This window comes from Entelurus aequoreus, linkage group LG14 (genome assembly GCF_033978785.1).
Source record: "Entelurus aequoreus isolate RoL-2023_Sb linkage group LG14, RoL_Eaeq_v1.1, whole genome shotgun sequence".
In the NCBI taxonomy this organism is placed as follows: Eukaryota; Metazoa; Chordata; class Actinopteri; order Syngnathiformes; family Syngnathidae; genus Entelurus; species Entelurus aequoreus.
Window position 1 is genome coordinate 25954616 of NC_084744.1, and position 13032 is coordinate 25967647.

At 41.2% G+C, this 13032-nt stretch overlaps 1 protein-coding gene across 1 annotated transcript in view; it reads left to right on the plus strand.

Moving 5' to 3' along the window:
* Positions 1–11574, plus strand: part of LOC133664269 (coiled-coil domain-containing protein 39-like) — a 61583-nt gene extending 50009 nt beyond the window's left edge. The window contains exons 15-19 of the mRNA XM_062068781.1: positions 962–1121; positions 1223–1329; positions 6252–6413; positions 9332–9405; positions 9528–11574. Coding sequence (XP_061924765.1) covers positions 962–1121; positions 1223–1329; positions 6252–6413; positions 9332–9405; positions 9528–9618 — 594 coding nt within the window. The 3' untranslated portion in view covers positions 9619–11574. The remainder of the gene's footprint in view (positions 1–961; positions 1122–1222; positions 1330–6251; positions 6414–9331; positions 9406–9527) is intronic.
* Positions 11575–13032: the final 1458 nt, after the last annotated feature.

The following is a 13032-nucleotide window of genomic DNA, read 5'->3' on the forward strand; positions in this document are numbered from 1 at the left end:
GAACCGATTCCTTATCGATTCTCTTATCGAATCCAGATCGGTTGTTGTATATGGAAAAAAACACAATATTTGGTTTAACAAAAGCTCACTTTTATTTTATAAGAAAAAAATACAATAGAATAAATAGATAAATATTGACTGTTACCCCCCTAAAAAAATTTAATAAATAAATATTGACTGTTGTTACCCAAAGTATATTAAGTGGGATTTTTCAGAAAAACAAATATATACAACAACACAAAAACAACCTGTCTCTGTGATCACTATAGGTGAATAGCCATGCCTTGAGGCGTTTTTTCCGGTCCATTATTTTTGCTGCTTGTGTGACATCACAGGAAACGATGTAGCTCAGTCATTAGACCTGTTCCACAGGGCATTTCTTGTGGGACGGGATTCGTTCCCAGGGATTCGAATAAAGAACAAACTCTTTTTCTTTACTATAGTGGCCTCGATAACGGGAACCGGTTCTCAAAAGGGGATTCGAGTCCATGGAATCGGTTCTTTTCTTATCGAACGGTTATTTTCTTATCGAACAACCGGGAGAACCGGTTTCGAACATCATCCCTATTTATGCCTCATATAACGTACACTTATTCAGCCTGTTGTTCACTATTCTTTATTTTAAATTGCCTTTCAAATGTCTATTCTTGGTGTTGGCTTTTATCAAATAAATTTCCCCCAAAAATGCGACTTATACTCCAGTGCGACTTATATATGTTTTTTTCCTTCTATATTATGCATTTTTGGCCGGTGCGACTTATACTCCGGAGCGACTTATACTCTGAAAAATACGGTATATAATATGATCTCTTTAATGCGCTTTATAATCCGGTGCGCCTTTTGTATGAAAATAGTCCTGACTACACCCGCTCATCGGAAAATACGGAAGATCAATTATGGTATGTAACGTTAATTTTATGTTGTTTTCACCAATTCGTACAATATGCTATTTTTCCACTAGGCTGCGCTAGAGAAAGCAGAACTCAAGCAGCAGGGGGAGTGTCTAAATGCCAAAATTCGCAGAGCTGAGCAGGAGAATAAAGCTCTGGAGAACACAACCCTGTTGTTCAACATCAGCAACACTGGATTCCACACATCGGTCATGAAGTCGAAAGAAGCCAGTATGTAAAGAAATGCACCATTCCGGGTCCTTTCTTGTCCGCTTGATGAATGAAAAAGCAAGTTTAAAATGTAAACTGATTTGTCTGTCTCTCTACGTCAGCTCCAGATTATAAGGAGAAGTTCCATCTTGAAGAGCAGCTTCGTGTGGCCGAGGAGACGCTGCAATCCAAAAAACAACAAGTTGAAAAGCTTCATGAGGAACTACAGGTTCTTTGCACATTCTGAGTCTCTTCTCTGGAGAATTTACCCTATTTTTCGGAGTATAAGTCGCTCTGGAGTATAAGTCGCTCTGGAGTATAAGTCGCACCGGCCGAAAATGCATAATAAAGAAGGAAAAAAAACATATAAGTCGCACTGGAGTATAAGTCGCATTTTTGGGGGAAATGTATTTGATAAAACCCAACACCAAGAATAGACATTTGAAAGGCAATTTAAAATAAATAAAGAATAGTGAACAACAGGCTGAATAAGTGTACGTTATATGAGGCATAAATAACCAACTGAGAACGTGCCTGGTATGTTAACGTAACATATTATGGTAAGAGTCATTCAAATAACTATAACATATAGAACATGCTATACGTTTACATAACAATCTGTCACTCCTAATCGCTAAATCCCATGAAATCTTATACGTCTAGTCTCTTACGTGAATGAGCTAAATAATATTATTTGATATTTTACGGTAATGTGTTAATAATTTCACACATAAGTCGCTCCTGAGTATAAGTCGCACCCCCAGCCAATCTATGAAAAAAAACTGCGACTTATAGTCCGAAAAATACGGTAGTAGGATTTTGTCCTTTTTTTTGTGTAACATGGTCTGGTTTACATGAACAAACTACAGAAGAAAATGTGTCATCGCCACTAGGGGTGTAAAGGTTTGTTTGAACAACAATTTGATTTGGTAATTCTGGTTGCCGATACGATTCAGGGACGATCTGGTCTTTTTTTACAACGACACGATCTGAAACGTTTTAGTGATTTGAAATCGATTCGGTAGCTTTTTATCAAAAAAACTCAATGACTGTGAAATAAATAGTGGATATAGGACACTGCAGGTAAAGTTTCCTATATTCCTGTTATTTCTTGTAAAGGAATTACCATGTTTTTCAGACTATTAGGCGCACTTAAAATCCTTTCATTTTCTCTAAAATCGACAGTGCGCCTTATAACCCGGTTCGCCTAATGTACGGCATAATTCTGGTTGTGCTTACCAACCTTAAAGCAATTTTATTTGGTACATGGTGTAATGATAAGTGTGACCAGTAGATGGCAGTCACACATAAGAGATACACTACCGTTCAAAAGTTTGGGGTCACTTTGAAATGTCCTTATTTTTGAAGGAAAAGCACTGTACTTTTCAATGAAGATAACTTTAAACTAGTCTTAACTTTAAAGATATACACTCTATACATTGCTAATGTGGTGAATGACTGTTCTAGCTGCAAATGTCTGGTTTTTGGTGCAATATCTACATAGGTGTATAGAGGCCCATTTCCAGAAACTATCACTCCAGTGTTCTAATGGTACGATGTGTTTGCTCATTGGCTCAGAAGGCTAATTGATGATTAGAAAACCCTTGTGCAATCATGTTCACACATCTGAAAACAGTTTAGCTCGTAACAGAAGCTACAAAACTGACCTTCCTTTGAGAAGATTGAGTTTCTGGAGCATCACATTTGTGGGGTCAATTAAACGCTCAAAATGGCCAGAAAAAGAGAACTTTCATCTGAAACTCTACAGTCTATTCTTGTTCTTAGAAATGAAGGCTATTCCACAAAATTGTTTGGGTGACCCCAAACTTTTGAACGGTAGTGTACGTGTAAACTGCAATATGACTCCAGTAAACAACACCAAAATGTTATATGTTCCATTGAAAATATAGAACATTACACACGGTTCTCAAAAATCTACTGTAATGTTTTAGTACGACTTTGGTAAGCTACGAAGCCGCACCGCTTGATGGATTGTACTGTGCTTCAACATAGGAGTATTATTATGGTGTGTGTATAAGGTAAGACATATTATCTGCCGTTTTGTTTCACAATATTATGCAAAAGCAACTTTTTTTACCTTCTGGTACCTGCTGATGTGTATTTGGGATCTGCATAAGTAGTGAAAATGTGCGCGCGTCCACCATTGTCGACCGTAGTCGATAAGCTTCTTCTTTGTCTCTATCTTCTTGTTGTGACATTCATCCTCCACTGTTGCCATTTCTAATATAAAGTAGTGTAAAGTTCTTACTTATATCTGTCAGTAAACTCGCCATGAAAGCGCTAAAACATACCGGTGTAGTGAGTTTGCATTATTCACCCAAGGAACTTTAGTTATTAGAGAGTTCCGGTCGGACGTTTTTTCATGGGACACATTTCCGTTGTTGTAGCACTAGTGAGCCACGGATGAGAAGACGCTGCTCCGTAAATGATTGAAGTAAAGTCTGAATGTCATTAAAACAGTTAGCTCCATCTTTTGACACTTCTTCCACTCCCGTCCTTGCACGCTACACCGCTACAACAAAGAGAAGACGCTGTCGAAGGTGAGCCACGTAAATAAGACCGCCCACAAAACGGTGCATCCTGAAGCGACTATCAGAAAGCGGCTTGAAGATGATCTGTAAAACATAATCTATGCAACATTTTGACCACAGAACCACCATTACATGTTATGTAGACCACAAGGAAGTGTTTTCTATTTAGAAAAAAATCCCAATATAATCCCTTTAATGCGCCCTATAATCCGGTGCGCCTTTTGTATGAAAATAGACCTGACTAGTCCTGCTCATAGGCAGTGCGCCTTATAATCCGGTGCGCCCTATGGTCCGGAAAATACGGTAGTTTTTACTTTTGTTTAGTGGTTGTGTTCTATTGACTTTGTTTTGCTCATACAATTGCATGTAATAAATGAGAATAAAGAACTAGTTTATATATCGTTTTGATATTGTTAAACTGTCAACACTTACCATAAATATATTTAAAAACAATTATGGTTTTTACCGGTATATAGGATTGTTATTGGCAGATTTTAGCTTAAAACCCTGATTGGAACACCACTATCTTTAACAAAGAAACAACAGGATTATGTGAATGTTTTTTATGTGGTTTTCAAATACAAAGTGATACTGTTCAAATAATTGATATATATTAACTCCTCGAAAATAGCCCTGTGAAAATAATATTGACCGTGCCTCTTAAAAGAATCGGAATGGAGAATTATTGGGAACCAGACCTGACACGAGTAACTGGAATTGGGGAATTAGGGGTTCGTAAATCAAGGTTAAAAGCCTACTGAAATGAACTTATTTTATTTAAACGGGGATAGCAGATCCATTCTATGTGTCATACTTGATCATTTCGCGATATTGCCATATTTTTGCTGAAAGGATTTAGTAGAGAACATGAACGATAAAGTTCGCAACTTTTGGTCGCTGATAAAAAAAAGCCTTGCCTGTACCGGAAGTAGCGTGACGTCACAGGTTGTGGAGCTCCTCACATCTGCACATTGTTTACACCAGCAGCGAGAGAGATTCGGACCGAGAAAGCGACGATTACCCCATTAATTTGAGCGAGGATGAAAGATTTGTGGATGAGGAACGTGAGAGTGAAGGACTAGAGTGCAGTGCAGGACGTATCTTTTTTCACTCTGACCGTAACTTAGGTAAAAGGGCTCATTGGATTCCACACTTTCCCCTTTTTCTATTGTGGATCACGGATTTGTATTTTAAACCACCTCGGATACTATATCCTCTTGAAAATGAGAGTCGAGAACGCGAAATGGACATTCACAGTGACTTTTATCTCCACGACAATACATCGGCGAAGCACTTTAGCTACGGAGCTAACGTGATAGCATCGTGCTTAACTGCGGATAGAAACAGAAGAAATAAGCCCCTGACAGGAAGGATAGACAGAAGATCAACAATACTACTATCAGGAGACACCGAACCAAACACTGGACCTGTAACTACTCGGTTAATGCTGTGCCGCCTGTCGGGACGCCTTGAAGCTAACTTAGCTACGGGACCTCGTCAGAGCTATGATAAAAACATTAGCGCTCCACCTACGCCAGCCCTCATCTGGTCATCAACACCCGTGCTCACCTGCGATCCGGCAATCGACGGCGCGACGAAGGACTTCACCCGATCATCGATGCGGTCGGCGGCTAGCATCGGATAGCGCGTCTGCTATCCAAACCAAAGTCCTCCTTGTTGTGTTGCTGCAGCCAGCCGCTAATACACCGATCCCACCTACAGCTTTCTTCTTTGCAGTCTCCATTGTTCATTAAACAACTTGCAAAATATTCACCAACACAGATGTCCAGAATACTGTGGAATTTTGTGATGAAAACAGAGCTGTTTGTATTGTGATACAATGTGTCCCAATACTTCCGTTTCAACCATTGACGTCACGCGCATACGTCATCATACATAGACGTTTTAAACCGGAAGTTCCCCGGGAAATTTAAAATTGCACTTTATAAGTTAACCCGGCCGTATTGGCATGTGTTGCAATGTTAAGATTTCATCATTGATATATAAACTATCAGACTGCGTGGTCGGTAGTAGTGGCTTTCAGTAGGCCTTAAAGAGTGTAGTATTAGCTTGATTTTTTTTTTTCAGCAAACAATGGTAATTCAATAGAGAATGGAGAGTGTTATTGCAGCTGGAACCAATCGATGCATTTAAACATAGGATATGTGTATGTTTTTTCTGTGGTTTTCAAATACAAAGTGAAAACGTCATAACATTTATATTGAAGTTCAAATAATTGATGTTAACTCCTTGAAAATAGCCCTGTGAAAATAATATTAAAAGAATCGGAATGGAGAATCATTGGGAACCAGAATTGACACGAGTAACTTGAATCGGGGAATTATGGGTTCGTAAAGGAAGTTCAAGAGTGCATTAGTGTGTTATCTTTTTCAGCAAACAATGGTAATTCAAGAGAGAATGGGGAGTGTTATTGCAGCTGGAACTAATCAATGCGTTTAAACACTAAATTCTATTGCAAATGTTGATCCGCATGTTTTGCATTTGAAGCTGCAGCTTTTTGCACAATGTTGTTTCCCATCAGAGAGTGTTAAATTAAATCTTTAGGGTGTTTTTCCATTCCTTTCTTTACGACTATCAGGAATTGAACCATTCGTTGAAGAATCAACTAGAAGCCAGGCAGGAATTGGAGAAGGAAGTGAGGCGACTGATGGACTTTAACGCCTCTCTGAGTGACATGCTGGTTGCTGCCACCAGGTTTAAGCCTCAGCTCAAATCAGTGCTGCAGCAACTCTTTCAGCAGGTTTTAAAGACTTCTAAGTCCAACGATCCAAATGATTGTTCCCAACGGCGTTGCCAGATGCAAAATGAAAAATTATCGTACCGGAATTTTTAAATCATACTGATTTGATGACTATTTGCTACGATAAAGGGAATCCTGTGTGTGTGTGTTTGCCAATAACAAGTACCTGGACCATATACTGTATATATATATATATATATATATATATATATATATATATATATATATATATATATATATATATATATATATATATATATATATATATATATATATATATATATATATATATATATATATATATATATATATATATAAATCAATCCAATCAATCAATCAATGTTTATTTATATAGCCCTAAATCACAAGTGTCTCAAAGGGCTATATAGCCTATATATATATATATACATATATATATATATATATATATATATATATATATGTATATATATATATATATATGTATATATGTATCTATGTGTATGTATATATATATATATATATATATATATATATATATATATATATATATATATATCCTCTCTGAGCTGCCACCTTATTGTGGTAGAGGAGTTTGCGTGTCCCAATGATCCTAGGAGCTATGTTGTCCGTTGCTTCCATGCCCCCGAGTAGGGTCTCCCAAGACAAACAGGTCCTAGGTGAGAGATCAGACAAAGAACAGCTCGAAGACCTCTATGAAAATGCAACAACCGAGACTCCGATTTCCCTCGCCCGGATGCGGGTCACCGGGGCCCCCCTCTGGAGCCAGGCCCGGAGTTGGGGCACGATGGCGGGGACGGCAACGTGGGTCCCGCCTCCAATGGGCTCACCACTCATGGGAGCGGCCATAGAGGTCGGGTGCATTGTGAGCTGGGCGGCAGCCAAAGGCAGGGCACTTGGCGGTCCGATCCTCGGCTACATAAGCTAGCTCTTGGGACGTGGAATGTCACCTCGCTGGGGGGGAAGGAGCTTGAGCTAGTGTGCGAGGTGGAGAAGTTCTGGCTGGATATAGTCGGACTCACTTCGACGCACAGCAAGGGCTCTGGAACCAGTTCTCTCGAGACTCTCTTCCACACTGGCGTTGTACGCAATGAGAGGCGACGTGCTGGGGTAGCAATTCTTGTTGCCCCCTGGCTCAAAGCCTGCACATTGGAGTTCAACCCGGTGGGCGAGAGGGTGGCTTCCTTCCGCGGGTGGGGGGGACGGGTCCTGACTGTTGTTTGTGCTTACACACCAAACAGCAGTTCAGAGTACCCACCCTTTTTGGATACACTTGAGGGAGTACTGGAAATCACCCCCGGCTGTGGGGCCGTCTTGGTTGACAAGACTCTGCAGCATCGCGTGGACATTAGGGGCGGTACCTCTGGATTGGCAGACCAGCGTGATGGTTCCTCTCTTTAAAAAGGGGAACCGGAGGGTGTGTTCCAACTATCGTGGGATCACACTCCTCAGCCTTCCCGGTAAGGTCTATTCAGGTGTACTGGAGAGGAGGCTACGCCGGATAGTCGAACCTCGGATTCAGGAGGAACAGTGTGGTTTTCGTCCTGGTCGTGGAACTGTGGACCAGCTTTATACTCTTGGCAGGGTCCTGGAAGGTGCATGGGAGTTTGCCCAACCAGTCTACATGTGCTTTGTGGACTTGGAGAAGGCATTCGACCGTGTACCCCGGAAAGTCCTGTGGGGAGTGCTCAGAGAATATGGGGTAAAAGACTGTCTGATTGTGGCGGTCTGCTCCATGTACGATCATTGTCAGAGCTTGGTCCGCATTGCCGGCAGTAAGTCAGACATGTTTCCAGTGAGGGTTGAACTCCGCCAAGGCTGCCCTTTGTCACCGATTTCGTTCATAACTTTTATGGACAGAATTTCTAGGCGCAGTCAGGGCGTTGAGGGGATCGTTTGGTGGCTGCAGGATTAGGTCTCTGCTATTTGCAGATGATGTGGTCCTGATAGCTTCATCTGGCCAAGATCTTCAGCTCTCACTGGATCGGTTCGCAGCTGAGTGTGAAGCGACTGGGATGAGAATCAGCACCTCCAAGTCCGAGTCCATGGTTCTCGCCCGGAAAAGGGTGGAGTGCCATCTCCGGGTTGCGGAGGAGACCCTGCCCCAAGTGGAGGAGTTCAAGTACCTCTGAGTCTTGTTCACGAGTGAGGGAAGAGTGGATCGTGAGATCGACAGGCGGATCGGTGCGGCGTCTTCAGTAATGCGGGCGCTGTATCGATCCGTTGTGGTGAAGAAGGAGCTGAGCCGGAAGGCAAAGCTCTCAATTTATCGGTCGATCTACGTTCCCATCCTCACCTATGGGACACTGAAAGGACAAGATCACGGGTACAAGCGGCCGAAATGAGCTTCCTCCGCCGGGTGGCGGGGCTCTCCCTTAGAGATAGGGTGAGAAGCTCTGTCATCCGGGGGGAGCTCAAAGTAAAGCCGCTGCTCCTCTACATCGAGAGGAGCCAGATGAGGTAGTTCGGGCATCTGGTCAGGATGCCACCCGAACACCTCCCTAGGGAGGTGTTTAGGGCACGTCCGACCGGTAGGAGGCCACGGGGAAGACCCAGGACACGTTGGGAAAACTATCTCTCCCGGCTGGCCTGGGAACGCCTCGGGATCCCCCGAGAGGAGCTGAACGAAGTGGCTGGGGTGAGGGAAGTCTGGGCCTCCCTGCTTAGGCTGCTGCGCCCGCGACCCGACCTCGGATAAGCGGAAGAAGATGGATGGATGGATGTTTCGCAGTCAGTTTTAAGTCAGTATGTATAATCAACATTGTATCAATGTCGAGTGCTTGCTGGGTATGGGATTTTTTAAATGACTTGATGGTACAAATGCGATGTTTATCATACATCTGGCAACGCTGATTCTCAGTGATGAACAGAATAGTTATTTATGTTCTAAATGTGTGTTATCCATGCGCATCTTTTAGGCCAATGTGCCTTTTCCATCTGCCACACTCGTCATCCGAAGATCGAACTTGGCCAGCAACTCCGCCTCTCTCAGGTCAATCTCAAATAAAATTAAAATAATATTACAGAAATTTTATTGGTCTGTTTATGTCGTATTTTGCCACTTATAATTGGTAAAGTGAAGTGTTTTTCGGTTTTGCATGTCCTCCACTGTAGGTATCCTGTCATGTCGCCCAGCTCCCCAAAGTCTCCTGAGGAACAGGAGGCCCCGCGAAAGACCGTGATTTTGGACCTGGATCTAGCCTGACTGGTTTTACCCTTCTTGTTGCCTTTGGAGCTTTACTAGTGAACCATGGTTTGTAATGAGGACATCAGTGTTTGTGTTAATATTGTTGTACTTCCGTGGCCTGGTGGACTTGCACATGTATTGAAAATGGTTATTACAAAAGAAGATATACATGCTGTACGCTTAGCTTTTTCACCAAGTAAATACATAAAAATTGTAGCGCAGAAAAAATTATGATATGGACCTAAACTCATATCCCGATATAGTTTGTCCCATAAACTAACTTATAAATGGAAATATCTGTTGACATAACTAAATATTTCCACTATGTCACGATTTAAAAATGTCGGTACTGATGGGGATCCCAAATACACAAAAACAGGTACCAACACGTAAGAAAAATAGGTTTTGCAGAATATGTTCGGCACTAAAGAGGTGTTTTGAGATAAGAATTTTGTTTTTAAAAAGTCAAATATAATCTCCAATCTTCTTTTAAAAACATTTAGCTGTGCTCAGTTATTTAGCTAACAAAAACACCAAATAACAAAATTTGAAATAAAGTGCCCTGGTTTAAGAGGACATGTTTAAATGTCAAATAATTTATCTTTAACAATAAACGTTATTATAGGACGTACACACAAATAATTTAGCCAGGAACACCAACCTGCTAACTGCTTCATGATGTTGTGTGACAGGCTGTGTTATGAAAAATACTTCTAAAAAGTCATATTGTGGTATACTGTATTTTTCGGACTTTAAGGCGCACTTAAAATCCTTTCATTTTCTCAAAAATTCGACAGTGCGCCTAACATGCGGAATAATTCTGATTGTGCTTACCGACCTCGAAGCTATTTTATTTGGTACATGGTGTAATGATAAGTGTGACCAGTAGATGGCAGTCACACATAAGAGATACGTGTAGACTGCAATATGACTCAAGTAAAACAACACCAAAACTTAAAATGTTCCATTGAAAATAAAGAACATTACACACGGCACTCAAAAATCTGTCAAAATGTTTTAGTACGACTTTGGTAAGCAATCCGCTTAATGGATTGTACTGTGCTTCAACATACATGTACTATTATGGTGTGTGTATAAGGTAAGATATATTATCTGGTGTCTTGTTTCACAATATTATGCAAAAGCAACTTTTCTTACCTTCTGGTACCTGCTGATGTGTATTTGAGATCTGCATAAGTCATGAAAATTTGTGCACATCCGCCATTGTAGTTCGTGCCGACACTGTAGCCAATAAGCTTCTTCTTTTTCTCTATTATCTTGTTATGGGACATCCATTCTCCGCTGTTGCCATTTCTAATATAAAGTAGTGTAAAGTTCTAACTTATATCTCGCTTTGGAAGCGCTAAAAACTACCAGTGTAGGGAGTTTACGTAATTCACCCACGGAACTTTAGTTATTAGAGAGTTCCGGTCGGACGGTTTTTCACGGGCCACATTTCCGGCGTTGTTGTTGCACTACTGAGCCACGGATGAGAAGAAGCTGCTCCGTTGTTGATTTAAAGGCCTACTGAAAGCCACTACTACCGCCCACGCAGTCTGATAGTTTATATATCAATGATGAAATCTTAACATTGCAACACATGCCAATACGGCCGGGTTAACTTATAAAGTGCAATTTTAAATTTCCAGCTAAACTTCCGGTTGAAAACGTCTATGTATGATGACGTATGTGCGTGACGTCAATCGTTGAAACGGAAGTATTCGGACACATTGTATCCAATACAAAAAGCTCGGTTTTCATCGCAAAATTGGTGTTGGTGAATCTTTTGCAATTTGTTTAATGAACAATGAAGACTGCAAAGAAGAAAGCTTTAGGTGGGATCGGTGTATTAGCGGATGGTTGCAGCAACACAACCAGGAGGACTTTGACTTATCCGACGCTAGCCGCCGACCGCATGGATGATCGGGTGAAGTCCTTCGTCGCTCCGTCGATTACTGGAACGCAGGTGAGCACGGGTGTTGATGAGCAGATGAGGGCTGGCTGGCATAGGTGGATAGCTAATGTTTTTAGCATAGCTCTGTGAGGTCCCGTAGCTAAGTTAGCTTCAATGGCGTCGTTAGCAACAGCATTGTTAAGCTTCGCCAGGCTGGAAAGCATTAACCGTGTATTTACATGTCCATGGTTTAATAGTATTGTTGATTTTCTGTCTATCCTTCCAGTCAGGGGCTTATTTTCTTTTGTTTCTATCTGCAGTTAAGCCCGATGATATCACGTTAGCTCTGTAGCTAAAGTGCTTCGCCGATGTATTGTCGTGGAGATAAAAGTCACTGTGAATGTCCATTTCGCGTTCTCGACTCTCATTTTCAAGAGGATATAGTATCCGAGGTGGTTTAAAATACAAATCTGTGATCCACAATAGAAAAAGGAGAAAGTGTGGAATCCAATGAGCCTGCTTGTACCTAAGTTACAGTCAGAGCGAAAAAAGATGCATCCTGCACTGCACTCTAGTCCTTCACTCTGACGTTCCTCATCCACAAATCTTTCATCTTGGCTCAAATTAATGGGGTAATCGTCGCTTTCTCGGTCCGAATCGCTCTCACTGCTGGTGTAAACAATGGGGAAATGTGAGGAGCCTTTCAACCTGTGACGTCACGCTACTTCCGGTACAGGCAAGGCTTTTTTTATCAGCGACCAAAAGTTGCAAACTTTATCGTTGATGTTCTCTACTAAATCCTTTCAGCAAAAATATGGCAATATCGCGAAATGATCAAGTATGACACATAGAATGGATCTGCTATCCCCGTTTAACCAAAAATAAATAATTTCAGTAGGCCTTTAATAACAGAAAGAAACAACCCTTTTGAGCAAATAAGTGGGGGAGGGAGGTTTTTTCGGTTGGTGCACTAATTGTAAGTGTATCTTGTGTTTTTTATGTTGATTTAATAAAAATAAATATATATATATATTTATTTTTTTTTCTTTTAATTTCTTGTGCAGGTACCAATCGATCCACGGACTGGTACCAGGCCGCGGCCCGGTGGTTGGGGACCACTGATGTAGACCACAAGGAAATGTTTTAAATTTAGAAAAAAATCATAATATGACCCCTTTAATGCGCTTTATAATCCGGTGCGCCTTTTGTATCAGCAAAGACCTGAATATACCCGCTCATCGGCAGTGCGCCTTATAATCCGGTGCGCCCTATGGTCCAGAAAATACGGTAATTGTTACTTTACCAAAAAAGGAATTGAATTACTGACTGAATTAACTTCAGTAAATGTAATTAATTACTCAAGAAATTAATGAATGTGTTAGTTAAAAGAAACAAGATCTAAAATATCTGGCAAAATGCAGTTGAGATAAGTGTCATATGAGAGCAGTGCGTGTGTGTGTGTGTGCCTTTTAAAAGGGTGTGCCTGTTGCCTAGTGACGTGTGACTCGCAGGCTCGCAGCGCATGATGGCAGCTCTTT